The sequence below is a fragment of the Bacillus rossius genome, chromosome 1, assembly GCF_032445375.1.
Source record: "Bacillus rossius redtenbacheri isolate Brsri chromosome 1, Brsri_v3, whole genome shotgun sequence".
Taxonomy (NCBI): domain Eukaryota; kingdom Metazoa; phylum Arthropoda; class Insecta; order Phasmatodea; family Bacillidae; genus Bacillus; species Bacillus rossius.
The window spans coordinates 233,732,281-233,751,838 of NC_086330.1; the positions used below are offsets into that span (position 1 = coordinate 233,732,281).

The following is a 19,558-nucleotide window of genomic DNA, read 5'->3' on the forward strand; positions in this document are numbered from 1 at the left end:
GGAAGCCCTTCTACACTAACGCACTTTATTATAAAATGTTTGTCATCAAATGGACAATACTATTCTTTATAAAACGTAAACGTAATTTATTAGAATATAGTAACACTAAACTGACCGTTATTTTTAATTTGCAAATAATTTAGCTAAACCCAAGTTGAAAAATGAGTTATTGCTTGACTTAAATACGTTGTTAAAAATAGTTTAATTTTCATATTTTCCACTCATTCCTTTAAGGGGGGGGGGGCAAACTGTCGGAGCCCCCCACTGACGTGATGCCCACGAACTCGCAAGTCCCGGCGCAGCCACTGTTTGTGACGTCAGCGCGACCAAATTATTTTACACAAGGAACTTTTTATTTCTATGGGTTTTTTTTGTTTAGTTCCATCTCTTCGCGGATGCGACGGTTCTGAATGTGCCGATACATGGTATCTTGCTGTTTCATTTTGCACCAGACCAGGATCGACTGAACTTGCCTATGAATATATATATATATATATATATATATATATATAAATGTTCATTGGTCGATTACAAGGTCACATCCTTCGGCGGGCTACGAGTGATTGTTGGGTGATCAAGGAGGGGTGGAAGTGTAGTGAGGCGCTAGCTGGTTCCAGCGCGGTGTCGCCTCTGAGCACAAGGCTCTAAGCCATAGGGTTAGCTGCGGTATTTGAGCGGTGACAGCGTGTCAGCGACCAAAAACATTTCCATGGAGTTTTAAGAAAAAGACAGAGGGATAAAGAGAGAGAAAAAACAGCTGTTACCGTTCGTTATGCTAGCATTAGTCTTAAACAACCTGACGCATTACCATATGCTTTTCTGTGAAATAATGTGTACTATATCATAGAAATTCAATAATTTTGTAAGTATTGTATTAAAATACGTGTTGTGTTAATACATTGTTCGGGATACGATATGTTAGATGTTACACATCACTGGCGAGTTCTAAAAGACTAACTCACTTTTTTTTATCATCCAGCATCACTCCCTACTCTGGCAAGTGGAATGTCCAAAGCCATTTGTGAACAAGAGGGAGGGTACGTTGCCAATTTATACACCCCCTCCCCCCGTATATTCATGTGTGTGTAACTTTTAATGTGTCTGTAATCCTGGTTAATACATTTAATATCATTAAAATAAATTGAATGCTATAACACATACTCTCCCTATTAACGCCCCTCCTTTAATTGTTCCGTACCGCTGGCAAGCGAAGGGTCAAGGTCACTGCTTAGGCGACGCGACGTGTTGAATCGACGATGTACATCGCTTTTAAACCGACGTGCCTCTTTTTAAATAACAGTTGGTTTTGTTTGTGGGTTTAATTTGAGAGGCTGCCACACAACTCTTGTTGCCTCCAGCTAAACATGCGATTAAGCGTCGAACACAACGAGCGAGTATTCTGACTACTCGCTACTCGTCAGTGTAGTCACGTCCCCTCGCTGAGTGCCGCTCGTCCATCGCTGGCTTTTCATTGGTCTCTCGATTCCTGGTGAACAGTTGGCAGTGAGAAGTGGCTAAGAAGTGGTTGTCTGCAGATCGCGCAAGTCCCGGAAAGCACAGAGATACAAACAACACTGCGGCCTGTTGCTGACTTGTATCGTGGTTTCTCACGTCTCGCTTCAGTTTTATGGTCGTATAGTAAACATAAATAGTTGGAAACTGTCGACTTATATTATTTGTAAGTATCTTGAGTAGCAGATCCATTGCTTATTATTTTTAATTTAGCTTAAAATTACCCCGTGATATAAATAATTGCAAAAATTATGAAAAGATCCTGATAAGAGATGTAACATTCGTTCACCAGGTATTTGTGGCCATTCTGTAAAAACAAAACAATGTTTTCTTTGTTTCGATGTAATTTTAAACTGAAAAATCAAAAATAAAGAAAATGTCTGGAAAGCAGTCTCGCTTTCGGGCGGCATGGCGAGTCGCTGGCACCGAGTCCGCCGGCTAAGTTTGTGCAAGTTTTAGAAGTTCTCCTATAAAGGTCAGATAACTCTTAGTTTGCTTAAATGTTTTAAAGCCAATAAAAACAAGTTTAAACTTGGATGACTTGAATTCAACACTCCTACTTGTAACTCTAACGCACGTTCTAAGCATTGGTTTTAAAGCAGCACTTTCAAATAATATCGAAGCCTTGCTATTAAATGTCTACAAATAAATTAATATATTGAAAATTCACTAAGGTCATTATTCAAAATATGTACACGAATTTCAAAACACAGCATTCACACAGTAGTAATATTTTGTACTTTTTACAAGGAACATATTTGGGTGCTCGGTTGCCGACATTACTTGTTACACTGCAAGAGAGAGCATTATAAAATGAAAAATTGTACAAAGCTCTGCCATGCAGTTTTACAAGTGGTATCGTCGGCAACTGATTTTCCAAGTATTACCCTGTAAAATATTTTAAAAAAACGTTACAGTGCATTGCTGTTGAATAAAAGACCACATTGGGGCGAGATATGTTTCATCCAAAGCAGAGGGAGGCAGGTGACAGTTGTTTTAGAAAGGGAGCACAATACCAGGACCGTAGAGAAACTAACCACAAACCCCTAAAAATTCATACAAGTAGTAGAAAAACAATATTTCATTTAGAAAAACTGAGTTGATATAATATTTAGATGTTAAAGCTTTAAAAAAAAAAAAAAAAAAAAAAAAAAACATTTTCAGGAAATAGACGCCAAAATAAAAAAAGAAGATAAAAGTTATTTAAAACAACTAAGTTTAATTTATAAAAGATAAAAACCCAAATAGGTTGGGATTTTATAGAAAGAAGTCAGAGTTTAGCCAAACCTGGAGTAAACCCACGCATTATAAAAGGTTCCAATAGTGACTAGGCTCCAGAGAATAACCCTTCCCCACCCTGAGCGTGTGCAGACCTGCACGCTGGAGACATAGTGCCGTATTTGATTGCCATTGGTCATTGCCAAGCGACCGTACGCGCGGAATGACATGTGCAAACAATCAACGTCTTGGGGCTCGACTCTGCCGTGCTAGCTTCATGCGCTACCCTCACTCAACGGCGCTTCGTGTTTCCCTTAGCGATGTCTGCGGGTAGCGCTCAGAACTTCTTGTTGCTTCATGTAGAGTGGTGCCTCGTGTTTCCCTTAGCGGTGTCTGCGGGTAGCGCGCAGAACTCTCCTTGTTTTGGCTCATACAGTCGTGATGTTGCACAGTTTTATCGTTTTGTCAACACACTACATTCACGCTAATAACTTAGACGTTGTGAAGCTCATAATTACTGTCTAGTCACGCCGAGAAATGTATTGAATTTAATCGACACTAAAGTGTGTTACGGTTAGGTTCCATACAGAGTGATTGTTATAAAATAGTTAATACTGACAATATTGTGATAGTTATTATCATACCGAAATAGTTTGTGCTAAACGCGAATTATTATTTTACAGGATGAACCATTTGTAGCAGTCGGTCACTATTTATAATTAGGTTTTCCAATAAATTATATACTTTTGCTTAAACACAGTAAACATTTTAAGTATTAAATTGTATAAAGTTGTTTTCTAAAGTGTTTTTGCTTTATGGCATATTCCTGGCAACAAAGCATACGGAAACAAGTACAGCTCTAATGGTAGAATTCGTGTTATGGGAAAGATAGAGTAAATGTTTATCAAATTGCATTCTGCAGACCAAGGATGAGCGACATTTAGGTAATGTGAGGCATCATGTCTGCCTGGCGGCGAGATCCATTGCCCTGGGCCTAACGCTGACGCTTCGGGTCGAAAAATATTTCGGTTTCAAAGGTCTAAAAAAAAGAAAGTAATATTAAACCTGGCACATACAGCCGTTGTCTATGTTTTTAGGAAAACATATTCTTTTATGAAAGATATACTAAAAACAAAGCAGGCCAATGCCGACATAAATATTTTCCTGGAAGGTCATAAAACGATTAAGTTATGTTCAGTAAAAAATTTTTTAAATGAATACGGATGTTTAAGAAGCTAAATAATTGAGCTTACTACCCCGTTAAGTCAGAGTGCGAAACAGGTTGTTTAGTTTGACGCGACGTGAGTTGGCGGGTATTAGCTGCCTTGATTTTGACGGGTTTCGTCTCTTGCTGGTGCGAGTCGATACTAGACAGTCCAGAACACAACACTTTTCGCTGGACTCTTACAAGCGAGGCATCCTTGCTTGCTTGCTTGCTTGCTTGCTTGCTTGCTTGCTTGCTTGCTTGCTTGCTTGCTTGCTTGTTTGCGTGCGACGAAACACGTGAGCCAAACTTATGTGTGAGACAAATTTATATTATTTTAATTTGTGAAAGTTAAATTTTGTTTTAACTGTGTCCAGCAGTAGAGTTCCCTTCGTATAATTTAATTTAATTTTTGTGGTGGAGGGTGCAGAACTTCTAATCACGTAATCTACATTATGTAATTAATTTCATTGCTGAGGAACACACATTTTGAAAATAAATCCGGGGTAATTCTTTTGAAATAGCTATGGCGGCAAAACGTGTAGCGCTGCCACCGTGTGATGTTCGTTTTTTGCTTTGTTTCTATCCCTTTGTTGGTGGGAATATTAGATTAAGGATTTCAGGGGAATATATACTACACCAATGATATTCGATTCATCTTTAAAATATTTATAAATTTTCTCGCATTGAAAAAATAAACCTATTTGTCCTAGCATCACAGGAAACAATTTGCCTAAATCTTTTATTCAAATGAGCATCTATTTAAATAAAATACTAGTGCAATGTTAATGATAATTTTTTTTAAAATAAATGTATAAATTTGTGAAAATTTTCTCTCTTACCATTTCAATAATATATAAACTGATTACGATTACTAGAGTAGCATACTGGTAAATAGAGCGTGTGACCATTCACAGAAGACATGTCAAGTTGGCTGAGTCGGTGAACACAAATTATTTCTTACGGAAGAGGCCCTTGAATGTATATTCATTATATTTTATGTATCCGTGTTGCAGTGGTGAGAGCGAGCTGGGCTCAGTGGAGTGACTGTGGTGGTGCTTGTTGCAGTGAACCTGACCGGCGTCGGCCGGGTGGACATGTCCCACTTCGAGCTGCTCAAGGTGCTGGGAACCGGAGGTGAGTGTCTGTTGCTTCCTTCAGTTCGTGTAGTCATAAAGCATCTCGATCTCTGTGATCTCGATTGTTAGACAGTTTTATATATTTATTATATTGATAGTCTTATGATGTTCGTATTTATAAGATCTTGATATTGATCCTGTTTATAATTATCTTATTTATGATGATATTGATGGTTGGGTGATAACCCCCGTAGTTGGTATGGACCTTAAGCAATATCAATGGGAGGTAATCAATAAACTGGGGTGGACTAGGCGAGACTATTTTACGAAAGTTCACAATCGCCTTCCGGCGAATGACGGTGAAGAAACAAAAAACACTAAGTATATAATGTTTGTATACATTATACATGTGTTAAACTGATCTGTGGTTCGCTTAGTAGCCCACTTTCTTTCTCCATACCTCCACCAAATTCTCATTCTGGACTTCTCTAATAGTGCTTCCCTCACTTCTCTCGCTACAACTCCCTCCAACAGTGCACCCTAAACCTCTCATCGTACTACCTCTTTCAGCAGTGGATATATCCCTCTACTCCATCCAACACTCCCCAGCAGTATATCCCTCCCTAAATTCCATTCAACACTCCCCGGCAGTTCATGCCTCTCACTACTCAATCCAGTACTCTTAAACAGTCCAGCTCATACTTCAATTCATACTAACACTTTCACCAGTGGATCCCTCCCTCTACTCCATCCAACACTTCCCGGCAGTCGATCCCTCCCTCTATTCAGTCCAACCCTCCCCAGGTGTGCATCCCTACCCTATTCTTAGGACCAACCTCTTCAGCAGTGAATATCTCACTTTTCTTTTTCCTAACCCTTCAGCAGTAGATCCTCCCTCAACTGTGCACAATCTTCAACTACAATGCATCCCTCATTTTTCTTCATCCTACCCTTTTAGCAGTGCATAACCTGCTTTACTTACCATCATTCCCCAGCAGTGGTTTCAATCTTTTTCATCATCCTAATTCTTTCAACAGTGAATCTCTCCCTCTACTCTAACCAACACTCCCCAGGATTACATCCCTCCCTTATCTTAGTCATACCTATTTATATACCCTTTTCTTCATACTACCTTTTTAGCAGTGGATCCCTCCCTTTTCTTTGTTTTACCCCTTCAGCAGTGGATCCCTCGTTCTACACAGTTCAACCCTCCTCAGGAGTGTATTCCTCTATTCTTCGTCATACCCCTTTATCATGGATCGCTCCCTCTAATCTGGCCAACCCTGTCCAACAGTGGATCAAACATTTTCGTCGTCCTATCCCTTCAGTTGTGGATACCTACCTCTTACACCTTCTTTTGGAGTGTATCCCTCCCATTTCTTTGTCATACCCCTTCAGCAGTGTATCCCTCCCTCTACTCTGTCCGACCCTATTCAGAAAAGTATCCCTCCCTTTTCTCAATCCTACCTTTTCAGCAGTGGATGCCTCCTTAACGCCCAACCCACCACATGAGTGCGTCCTTCCTTTGTTTAAGTACTACCCCTGACGAAGTGGATCCCTCCCGCTGCTCAGTACAACCCTCCTCAGATGTGCGTAACCTCCCTTTACTTCATCCCACCCTTTCAGCAGTGGATACCACCCTCTACTGTGTTCAACCCTCTTCTTTGTTCAACCCTCCCTTTTCTTCATCCTACCCCTTCAGCAGTGGATCACTCTCTACTCAGTCCAACCCTCCCCATGAGTACATCTTCTCTTTTCTTTGCCCTACTTTTCAGTAGTGGATCCCTCCCTCTACTCCATTTAAACCTACCCTTAAGTGCATCCCTCCCTCCTCTTTATTCTACCCCTTCAGTAGTTGATCCCTCCCTCTACACCTTTTAACCCTCCCCATAAATGCATCCCTCCCTTTTTCATCCTACTCCTACAGCAGGGCATCCCTCCTACTCCATCCAACCTTCCTCAGCATTGTATCCCTCCCCTTTTAGTCCTACTACTTGATCACTGAATCCCTCCTACAAATAACAAAATTCCTCAGGTGTGCATACATCACTTTTCTTGATCCTACCCCTTCAGCAGTGAATTCCTTCCTCTACTCTGTCCAACCCTCCTCATGAGACCATACCTTTCCCATTTTATATCTTACCTATTCAGCAATTGATCCCTTCTTCTACTCATTCCAACCCTCCTCAGGAGAACAATCCTTCCTTTTCTTCATCTTTATAATGTCCAATGCTCCCTAGAAGTTCATTCCTCCTTTTATTCATCCTACTTCTTCAGCAGTGGATTCCTCACTTTCCTTCGTCCTATTCCTTCTGCAGTCCAACCCTCCCTATGAGTCCAAGCCTTCTTTTTCTCCGACATATCCTTTCAGCAATGGATTCCTGTCTCCACTCAGTCCAACCTTTTTTAGGAATGCATCCCTCACTTTTCATCATCCTACCCCATTTAACAGTGGATCCTCCCTTCTACTCCTTCCAACACTCCCCAGCAGTACATTACATTTCTTTCTTTTTGTAATTTCACTTCAATAATGGATCCCTCTCTCTTCTTCTTCCAACACTCACCAGCAGTCGATCCCTCCCTTCGTTTTGTCCTACCCTTTTCAACAGTTCAAACCTACCTCTAATTCATTCAACACTCCCCAGTAGCGCATGCCTCCCTATATTCTGTTCAACACTCCCTGATAGTGCAACCCTTCCTTCTTTTCATTATATCCCTTTCAGAGGTGCATCCCTCCCTCTAATCCATTCAACTCTCCCCAGCAGTGCATGCCTTGCTCTATTCCATCCAACTCTCCCAAACAGTGAATCTCTTACTCTACTCCGTTCAGATCTCCCCAGCAGTGCACACCTCTCTTATCTTCCTTGTGCCCTTTTCAGCAGTGTATATCTCTTCTACTCTGTCCAACACCCTCCAGGAGTGCCTCCCTTTTTTATATTCATCCCACTCATTTTAACATTGGATCCCTCCCTCTACTCCATACAACATTCCCCATCAGGGATTCCCTTGTTTTATGATTCTTACCACTTTAGCAGTTGATCTCTACCACTACTACATCCAAACCTCAGCAGTGGATCACCCCCTTTTCTTTGACCTACTCCTTCAGCAGTGATTACCTCCATCTACTCAGTCCAACCCTCCTCAGGAGTGTATGCCTCCTTATCCTTCATCTTACTCCTTAATCAGTGGTTTCCCTCCTCTACTTCATCCAACCCTCCCCAGCATTTTATTTCTCCATTTTCTTTATCCCATCTCTTCAGCACTGGATCCCTCTCTATTATGTCTGACCATCCCCAGGAGTGCATTCCTTCATTGTCTTCATCCTACCATTTCAGCAGTGGATCACTCCCTTTATTCCACCCAAACCTTACCAAGAGGGCATTGTTTCCTTTTCCTTTGTTCAACCCCTTCAGCTGTATATCCCTCCCTTTTTCTTCGTCCTTTCCCTTCAGTGGTATATCCCTCTCTTAGCTATGTACAACCCACTCGAGGAGTGCTTTCCGCTTTTCTTCATCCTACCCCTTCAGTAGTGTATCCTTATCTCTAATCCGTCCAAACCTCCCCACCAGTTAATCCCTTCCTTTTCATAGTTATACCCCTTCATCAGTGAAAAATACCTTTACTCCATCCAATCCTCACCAGGAGTGCATTCCTCTCTTTTATTCGTCCTACCCCTTCAGTAGTGTATCCCTCCCCAGCATTTAATTCCTCCTTCTGCAAAGTCCAACCTTCCCCAGCAGTAGATCCATTTCTTTTCTTCATCCTACCACTTTCAGCAGTGGATCCTCACCTCTATTCCATTTAACACTCACCAGGAGTTAATTCCCCTTATATTTGGCATACCTCTTTATCAGTGGATCCCTAACCTTTCTTCGTACAATACCTTCAGCAGTGGATCCCTCTCTCTCCTATGTCCAACCTTCCCCAGGAGTACAATCCTCCCTTTTCTTCATACTACCTCTTCAGCAGTGGATCCTCCCTTTTCTTCATCGTACCTTTTCAGATGTGGATCCCTCCCTTTTCTTCGACCTGCCTCTTCAGCAGTGGATCTCTCCCTCTACTCTGCCCAAACCTCCTCAACATTGTATCCCTCATTATACTCCATACAACCATTTCAGTAGTAGATTCCTTCCTTTTTCACCTACCCCTTAGTCGTTGATCCCTCCTTCTATTAAGTCCAACATTCTTCCATAGTGTATCCCCCCCTTCGTTATACACCTTCATCAGTGGGTTCTTGGTTTTACTCAGTCCAACCCTTCTATTGAGTGCTTCCTCCTACCTCTTAAGAAGTGGATCATTCCTATTAATCAGTCGAATCCTCTTCAGCAATGGATTCCTTTCTTTGCTTCGTCCTTCCCATTCAACAGTGGATCCCTACCTTTACTCTGTCCAACTCTCCCCAGTAGTGAATTCCTCTCTTTTATTCATCCTACCCCTTCAGTAGTGTATCCCTGTCTACTCCATACAAACCTCCCCACCAGTTAATCCCTAACTTTTCATTGTCCTACCCCTTCAGCAGTTGATCACTCCGTTTACTCCATCCAATCCTCTCCAGGAGTGCATTCCTCTTTTCTTTTTCCTATTACTTCAGCAATGAATTCCTCCCTTTACTCAGTCTAGGCCTCCCCAGCAGTGGATCCCTCCCATTTCTTCGTTCTTTCCCTTCAGTAGTGGATCCCACCCTTTACTCCATCGAACCCTCACCAGGAGTGCATTCTTGTCTTTTCTTCGTCCTACTCCTTCAGCAGTAGATCCTTCCCTCTACTCAGTCCAACCCCCTGCAGTTGTGCATCTCTCAATCTTTACTTTGAACCACGTTGATGGTTTCGTAAGAGGATGCAATAATTACTGTAGTTTTGTTTAAAATTAAAGTTGCATCTTTGTAAAGATAGTCTATCTTGCTGAGTGTTTTAGTCTTGTGGGTGCGTAAATGGTGGTGTGTGCGTAAGAGATTTTACCGAGAACAAATTTTGTTGCACGAAAAATTTTTAATAATGGGTTTCCGCGGCAATTTTATATATCAAATCGAAGAACTGTATCCGTTTTAATAAGCATTGTTTGCCATGTGTAGAGTTTGGTACTTTAATTTGTCTTACATATAGAGAGATATGTTCAGTCATCCTGTATGCAGGACTATTAGAATAATTTGGAAATTTCTATATGAGCTCCATATGTTTAACTAGGCAGTAGCTGTCTAATCATGTACTCTTATTATTCTTTTGGGCCATGCATGGTTACGAATTTGGACGACGCAATCTTAGCATGATGTGAATTGCCAGTTCCTCTTGTTCTTCCTTTTGCACAGGTTAACTCGTTGAAGCATTTTTAGCTGTGTTCCGTGTTGCCATGTCAGCATTTAGCGGCCTTGCGTGTTAAAGGAACCATCGTCGTTTGACAGATTTCACGTCCTTGGAGCTTCGGCATGTCAGCACAAAGCTTGAAAGATCTCTGGAGAAAAAAGTATTGACATGGAGCTCTTAAGACACTGCATACAGTAAGTGCAAAAGTATTATCGTTAATCTTCGTAGTTTAGTAACGGACACGCACTAGTGGAGGTAATAGAGAAAACAAAAGAATAAGAAGCGGCGAAAAAAGGCTCGTGAAAGGTCAATGCTCCGAGATCGATTCTGCCGTTCAGTCTTGTGCAAAATGTGATTTAGGAAGCCATGTCATTCTTGTGGTTTGACTTTTTGTACTTGGGCAATGTCAAGTACGAAATAATAATAAATATAATACAGTTAACAAGTAATTATTATTAGTTAATAGCCTGCGAGCGACGTAGTCATTTGTCATAACACAAAAATATAATTTCTGTTTCAACAATTTAACTAAACAAAAAGGATGAGCCTAAAATATTTCGGGCTTCTTGCCTAAACAAAACCTTTAAATAAAACCATTTTTTGCATGAATTATGGAGGAATAAAGTCGACTCTTGATATCAGGTTTTTTGGGCCAATTAATTTTGTGGCAGAATTTGATAACTGGCGTTCCTAGTCGCGTGGTTTTTGAAATGGCGCCAGCTGACGGCTGTGCTGCTACGTCGCCTCCACGCACCGTGTAGTAGGGAGGGTTGCGTGGCTACCCCTGCGAGGGGTTGGTAGGCAACCAGCGGGGAGGGCGTGTCGTGCGGGCGGTCGGGGTGGAAAAAGGGGGCAGAGTTATCGATTCCCGACCGCGTCGCTGAAGGGGTTGTTACTCCTGCCCGGGAGGGGAATGAACGGCCTCGAGAAGTCATTCCCGTCTGTGCCACGCGCTCTCTCCAACCCCCTTTATCACGGTCGCCCGCCAAAACACAACCTATCCATTAACATCCCTTGCAGAAAAACTCATCTACACCCTTTTTCTCCAACAAGTTATCATTTATGTCCATACTGTGTATGCAAGTTCACTCGTAACAATATATTCAAATTAATGGTGCTGTCTTAATTACCTAAAAGAACTGGGGTGACTAGTGGAAAAATTCATATTTAACACGTGCTATTTAAACCATTTAGAGAATGCGTGTTCTTAAACTACTTTTTTAATTGCCGGGAATGCATGGGAAAAAGGTTTCATCTTATTATTTATTAGTTTACAATTTGTCAGGAATTTTTAGTGGCATCGTATGAAATCCTAGTATCCAACTCATAGTCCAGCTAATAAATATGTTAAATATTTCTTTTTAGTTCTGTGGCTGGAGATGTTGAAGAACCAGTGAAATAAAACTGAAGTCCTTGGCAGACGTACATTTCGTTATTGCTTAATAGACAACCCTCATACTGTCCTCAATCTTGAGCCAGGGCCTTGGCAGTGTTCACTGGCCCATCGTGCAAACGACAGATTGCTTTCTCCTTTAGCAGTCAGAAAATAATTGCTATTTCCAGGAGTAAGGATGGGTCTGATGCCGCATTAATCAAAGTTTCCGTAATTTAAAGGCTACATTTAGTGAGAAACTAGCGAAAAGGATGTTTGAATTCTTTCGACGCCAACACGACCTGGTATATCAAAATTGAAATACAATAAATTTTCAGCCGTCGTTTGTATGTGATTACAGATTCTTTACGACCTATTATTAAGTGGTTTTTAATTAGTCTGTGATAAAACTCGATTAATACTCAATAATAAATACACTTAAAGGAATGCGGACAGCAGTTGACAAGTTCAACTACTGTCTGCAGTCACATCTCTGCACCACGAATCCGCTGAAAGGCCACACAGACGCAAGCATTGTCTATTCCGCAAGAATGCTTACAAGTATTTGGAAGGTAGACAAAAATGACTGTCGTCCTTTAAATTGCGCTTTTAAATGATCATTTTGCTAAGGGGTCCTTTAAAATGGTGTTCGGAAACAGCGAATATGACGGATTTTTAATGTTAACTATCAAGATCCTATTGTATAATCGCGACGTCTACCCTCGCGCGTTTTCTGTTCAACACCCGGCCCTTTCTACTCTAAGCCTTCCGGTGGCGACTATGAGACTTCTAAACCGTAACACACTATTTCCCGTCTTCCTGGAAACGACGGAATTCATTAGCGCGGCGTCTGTAGGTAACCCGCAACATTCTAGCCAAGTCCGAGAAACATATCGCGTGAGAGTGTGGTGCTTTAGCAAGCCGTTAGCCGAGAGCGTTTACCTTGGCAGGTGATAATTAGACAAAACTAAGTGTCTGCGCGCGCGTACTTCTGAGAGACTTGTTGTTGCATTCAGGGAAGCGGAATAAATTACCAGGATTCTGAGTACCGTTTTGCAAATTTCAAGTCAAAGGTCAGGAAAATTATTTACAAATAATTCCAATTTTCAAGTAGCTTTTGCGTACCTTATCCATTAAAACGGTGTTTTTAAAGGCAGCTTTGGAAAATAAAATTTGGTATTATGTAGCGCTAAAACTACTTATGCCATGTAAGAAAAGGTGATTAATTAATCCTTTGAAATTTTCTTAAAGGATTTGATTAATACATAACACGTTATGAGACAAATGTGTTTGTGTGGCTAACAGGTGTGAGGTTTTGAGTGTTATTTTAATTAGGTTTCCACCTGTTACCTATGTAGTGTATCTTTAACTGGAACACACAGTGAATCCTGTACCCCTCATGCAGTCCAACTGCCGAATGTGTAGCAACTTGGCTACTTATTATAGACTGCTTGTCCCTCTGGCCTTCTCTTTTCGGGTCTGTGACTTTTGACGATGATTTATTTCCTTTAAAGGCTTTATTCATTTTTCCTTATTTGGTTTCAGCTAGATTTTTTTTATCATGGCCTTATTTACAATAATTTTTGGCGTGTCTTAAGTTTTTTCTTTTTTTTCATAATATAATTTTTATATTATGACCCGTCTATATTTTTTTTTTCAATTATGGTCCCTTCTCTTTTATGAACATTTTCATTTATGATCATGCTCAACTATGGCTATTTTCAACTGTGACCATTATCAATTGTAACCTTTATCGTAACCATTTTTATCATGACATTTTCCACACAGGCCCTTCTCAGCTCGGACTTATTTCTATTGTGTTATTTTCCCTATTATAACCATCTTTTTTAAAACCGGCCTGGTTATTAAATGATCCTGTCCGAGGATAGTGAGTGATGGATCGTGGAGCAGTAGCGCTGGGGTGGAGGGGTGGCGCGACAGCGGGCGGGGAGGGTTGTTGGCCCTGCGCCGTGCTGTATCTCCGCTCCCGCCGACCGGAAGTGCTGGCGCGGTCCGCCGGAGACCTGCTTCCGTCGCCGTCGCGCTCCCAGCTGCGGCTGTGTCGGTGTCCTGCCACCTGCCACCTGCCACATTAGTGCCACGTGCACGATAAACCTCTGTAAACCATCAATATTACATACATTCTTAAATAACCACCAACAAGATTATTACTCTTGTATCAATACAAATTAAATGACAAAACGCTTCTGGTCTCTAAATAATTCTAACACTTTTTAATACATATACGCTGATTAAATTTAAGGCAGACAGATATAGGAACCACCATATTGGTATCAACGATTTTTAGTCCAAAACAAGTTTTTAATTTCTAATATAGACATTTGCCTCCGTTAAGGCAGAGAGGACTTAGTGAGAATTGTCTGAGACTATAAAACAGTATCTGTTGACAATATCATATGTTATAGTCCGTCCTGAAAATGAATAATCTTATATGTCAGCGACTTCACAGGGGAAAATATTTTCAGCGAATACGTTACGTATTAATTTTCATTGCTGCCTAAACAGTAGTTCACATGCGTACCGTAACTACCGCATCTACCGCATCATGGTACGTGGCAGGCCAAGCTCAGTGATGGTACAGGTACCGTAATAATAGCGCAGGGTAACAACCGGTACTCGCATCCTCAATCAAATCACTTGCCTTGCCTCAGTGGCACAGTTTTTTTTGTAGCGAAAAAGTCGTTGCGGTGAATCCTGTGTTCGAATCCCGGGCTAGGTATGTATGTGTGTGGCGTTTTTAAACGTAACAATGGCTGTTAAAGTTTGGCGTTTTATTAGCCCAATGTGGATGTTAGTGATCTTAATCAAATGAAATAAATCTTTGGTATACGAATGCGCCAAAATAAAAGCAGGTTTGAAATGTCAACTCTTGTGACAATGAAAGTCTCTATCGGCACCTGTATCGTGGCGATAAACTCGTGAGGTGTGTGGTTGAGGAAGTAGGCGGCAGAGATAAACCACTGCCTCTTGTTGAACTCTACTTGAGTGTCTTTGTTCGACCAACATCACGATGTGTGGAACTTGGATGGTAGATCGTAGCTGATTGGCTCTATTGTGGAAAGGTCCGCACGAGTAACCAACCGGGCTAGCGAACACTTTACATTTTTAATTTTTAGTAACTGCAGCATTATTGTGAATACCGCAGTTAGGCACGGCCTCACCCAAAATGTTGGGATTTTGTAACTTAGAAGTGAGGTTATGTGTATTGTACGTAGTTGTGGAAACACAGAAACCCATATCATTAGTGAGCGACTATTATGCAGGTAGTCAGGCAAAAATTGAAACTGCGAAAGTTTTCCTGACACTGCGAATATAACTGCGAAAGTTTTCCTGACACTGCGAATATAACTGCGAAAGTTTTCCTGACACTGCGAATAGTATATAATGAGTAGATTATAACTAGTGCGAAAATTTACTTATTTCGCTTGTGGATTCCACACAAGTGCTCAGGATTAATTAGTACATGCATATTGATTACCATTAATATGAATTTAAAATAAAAGTACAGGAAAAACTTATGGAACTACAGTACAATACAAAATACCTTACGGGTAACGGTAATTGACTTCTGAATACAGATGCGTCACAACAGAACAAGTTTTCTAAATAGCTGCTGTTCGGTTACTGAACACCTTCAGGGAGCAGGAAGAATGTTTTAGTGCATGTGTGGTGTAAATGTGTAGAGATCGCAGTTCGAGGTGAGTGACGTAACCCAGCGTGGATGGCGAGGGGCTCCCACGTGACCTCGTCTTGCTGGGCTAGCACTCGCTCCGTGTTGGCGTCGTGTTGCAGCCCGGTGCGCGCGGGGTGCTGACGTCACGTACCCGGGGTCCTCTCACCCTCAATCCGCCATACCCTGCCTTTAAGTGCCAAGTTGCAACAATGAACTTGTTAATAAGCAAGCACAATTTTATCATATCGTCGTCTTACTTCTAAAACCTCGTAACTCCATTTCAGTCAATTTTACAGGAGAACTTATGAGCTTTTGGAACACGGTTTCAACTGACAACGATACGAGGTTTTATAATTTGTGAATAGAAAAGAGACTAAGTAGAGTTGACTTACGAGGTTTTATCAGCATATGCACTATGAAAAAATGAAAAAATACACCAAACACATTCGGAATAAAAACTGGGAAAATATGGACTTACGAGGTTTTAGAAGTAAGCTGACGATATGTTATTTATTAATAAAACTTAAATCTCAAGCCTGCGTGCTCCTATGGTAGAACATTTCTATTTAAATAATTTTTATTTTTGAATGACTTATAATACTTTTTGCGATAAATTAATCTTTACGCCGCATTATAGTACTTTCTCGCTAGAAACATGAAAAAATTTATTGTTTTCATTTTGTAATTTCTACTAATATAAAATCGCGTATTTAATTTATAGTCATGTGTAAGTAGCATCATTATTTTCTGTGTCTAAACGTGGCTTTGAAAGTAAGATTTTTTTGTCGGCGTGCTAAACAATTGTCTTGAAGTGTTTGCAGTGAAGTGTCTAACGTAATATATTTAATGTATTTTAGCATAAAAAAACATAGCAGGCTTTAAGTATTAGTCAAAGAAAAAAATATCAGGATATATAAAATAAAGCAGATAGATTCCCCTCTAAAGTCATTAGCGCTTTAGTAGGCATATTTAATTAATTATTGTAATAACAACTATATTTTAATATACTCTGTTATGGTCTACGAAAATTTATAGATGTGTATCTCTGACTTAATAATTATTAAACGTTAAAAATTAGTACAGGCATTTAAACTGTTGAAACAAATATGGCTACGTCTTTCGGATAATTTCTAAACACTTTTGGTTGTGAATAAATTTTTTTGGAACTTTATTGGTTCACTATTTTTTGGGGAGGGGGAAGGTCGTTTTGGGTAACCATTATGGTAAATAGTTTTTCAGGTGGTGTGTTGTGGCCAGACTCTTTTCTGTAAAACAGCCGAGCTGCCATGCGGTGCTGTGGCGCCTCTGGGCCAGTGGCCAGTGTCTAGGCAGGGATGCCAACTAGCTCGGGGAAGTGCGGCAGCACACATGCCCGCGTGGTGCCGCAGACGGAGCAGCACGTGACTGTACCGATAACTTCCTACTCAGATACTCTCTCTGCATGCCCTTCCGTGTCCTACGGTTAGATCGTGGGTCACTGTCCTTGTTTTCGGGGGCATTTTGACGTTTTTCCAATTCATTACGATCGAATCCACGAAAATAGGAACGTTCAGATTTAATGAAATCAAAAATTAAATGTGGTCGTGAGCTTAGGCTAGTTGTAACAACAAAAGTAAAAGATGATTGGAGAGTTCACCTACACAGCTTGTTCTTCTCAGCCAATGCATGTTGAAGTTCACGAGGAAGGACAGTCCGTCGCACAGTTGGGTAACTTAGCCCTATAGGCTCCCTCCTAGTTCTCAAATATGTCTAATATCCTAGCTGTTGTCATTATTATTTCATGAATCTTAACAAGTTCAAGCGCAAAAGTAATTTTTTATTTAGGCTTTAAAAGAGCTCATAATAGTTTTAACTAAGATGCAAAAGCGGTGCAACTTTCCCAAGCTCAGTATGTTTAGCCATAATTTTTGAGTAGCACACTGTTTAATATTTAAGCACAAACATGCTGTGAAAACGTGATAATAAAGATGACCTTCATTAGTAAGTGATTTAAAGTAGGACATAATTAAATAATTTCACATGACATTCAAGTACTTTAAATATCTAAGTTGCTATGATGTAATAAAAATTGATTTTCATTTTTAATTTCATTTCCCATTTTCACTCTTCGGGTCATAGACATGAAATTATTGTTTTGTCATCAAGATTACATATACATATTACCAGTGGCGTAGCCAGTATTTGTGTATGGGGGGGTGTTAAGAAGCATGCCGCCCCCCCCCCCCCCGTATTAAAGCGGGGGGTGGGGGGGGTCCACCCCCGGGAAAATTTGGATTTTAAGGTGTAAAATATTTCTATTTTAGCAGTTTTCGGTACTTAAATTTAAATATTGTAATGGTAAATTTTTTATTTATTTTAATATGAAATTTGTTTGAGTGATGAATAAGAAATTAATTAAAAATTTGTTGCTAGGGGGGGGGGGGGGTTTGAACCCCTAACCCCCCCCCCTGGCTAGGCACTGCATATTACTAAGGATCTGTCAAGTCCACAGTTCGCACTGGATCTGGGCTGAACATGGTTCGCCCCTTATCTCGCACCTGTCCACACGAACAGTCTCACGAAAGTACGAGAAATATTTAAAACGGTTCACGAAAAGTTCTACTTTAGAAATCATATCATGGGGTTACAGGACAAAAAATAATGTTTGTAACTTATAATTAATAAAATTATTTTTTCTGTCAAGATTGAGACAAAATGGTATATGCCAAGGTCTGTTAATGTTTGGCAGTAGTATTTGGGAGGGGGAAAGGGAGAATTTGTCCCTAAATTTATGGAAGAAAAAAAAATAGCGGCAGCATTTTATTGTGGGTGATTCGAGGCAAGCTGTTACAACACCTGTTATCATAAACCACAAAAACATTTGAGAATGACAATGTGACTGTCCAAACCCCTTGTTGTTGTAGTTAGTTTTTTGAACACAAAAGAGTTCTTATTTTAATTTTATTTTCATTTTTTCCTTAAATAAATTGCTTCATCCACACGGATCATAAGAAATACATTTGCACTTCCTGATTTCTTCTTGACACAAACCGTTTTCCTTTGATATCACCAACACAAGATATTAGAAACTGGAATTATCAACTACATTGTGATAACCTCGCGATGCAGTAAAAAAAAAAACAACAACTCGCTACTTGCTGCATGTTGAATGCCACGGAGCGCTGGGCAGGGTGCAGAGGCCCCAGTGAGACGGGGCGGTGTGCGCTGGCGGGCAGTATCCCAGCTCGCTACTTGCTGCATGTTGAATGCCACGGAGCGCTGGGCAGGGTGCAGAGGCCCCAGTGAGACGGGGCGGTGTGCGCTGGCGGGCAGTATCCCAGCTCGCTACTTGCTGCATGTTGAATGCCACGGAGCGCTGGGCAGGGTGCAGAGGCCCCAGTGAGACGGGGCGGTGTGCGCTGGCGGGCAGTATCCCAGCTCGCTACTTGCTGCATGTTGAATGCCACGGAGCGCTGGGCAGGGTGCAGAGGCCCCAGTGAGACGGGGCGGTGTGCGCTGGCGGGCAGTATCCCAGCTCGCCCGGCCCGTCTCAGCAACACGTCAGGTGTTATGTTAACACTTTAAATGAACAATTAGAAAAAATAACATCTAAATACTGTAAAAGTAACCTGCGTTTATTCTTTGAAAGATTTACAATGAATGTTATTTGCAGTTTGCTTGCCATTTTGGTATACTATCAGGGTATAAAGACGTAAATATTTTGATCTGGGTGTGTTTATTCCACACCCCCTCCCCCTCGCACCACATAACTTCTCGATGGCCCTGTGCATAACGCCCGCATTTCCACTGTTAAAAAGAAGTGTGACATGGCGGACTAATGCTTATGCGTTGTTGAGGTTATAAAATCTGAAATTACTTTTAATTTCATGGTTTCATTGTGGTACCTCCAAGATGGTTTATTATGTACTAGTGTATTTATATATTTACTTGGTCTAATAACTGCTTGTATTTCGACAATGTTATAAGAGCGTGTGTGTATCAATACACAATGAAGGTGACATGAAGAAAAAATACATATATTTAATTCAACCAATAATGTTTGTCCCTTCTGTGCCTTCAGCACGATATTTTTTTATTTTTTTTTATATTTAAATTTTTTACTCTATCGCGTCGCGGACTCGTCGTTACTTTAACGAGTATAAGAATTTTGTTTTCAATTGATAGTTGAACTGCCTACTT

The 19,558-nt window shown here is 40.7% G+C and overlaps 1 protein-coding gene across 2 annotated transcripts in view; it reads left to right on the forward strand.

Moving 5' to 3' along the window:
- The window catches only part of LOC134527357 (ribosomal protein S6 kinase alpha-5-like), a 736,083-nt gene that overhangs the window by 582,742 nt on the left and 133,783 nt on the right, over positions 1–19,558 (forward strand). For both annotated transcript variants that reach the window (XM_063359971.1, XM_063359970.1), the window contains exon 2: positions 5,003–5,071. In XM_063359971.1, the coding sequence (XP_063216041.1) occupies positions 5,003–5,071 (69 nt within the window). The remainder of the gene's footprint in view (positions 1–5,002; positions 5,072–19,558) is intronic.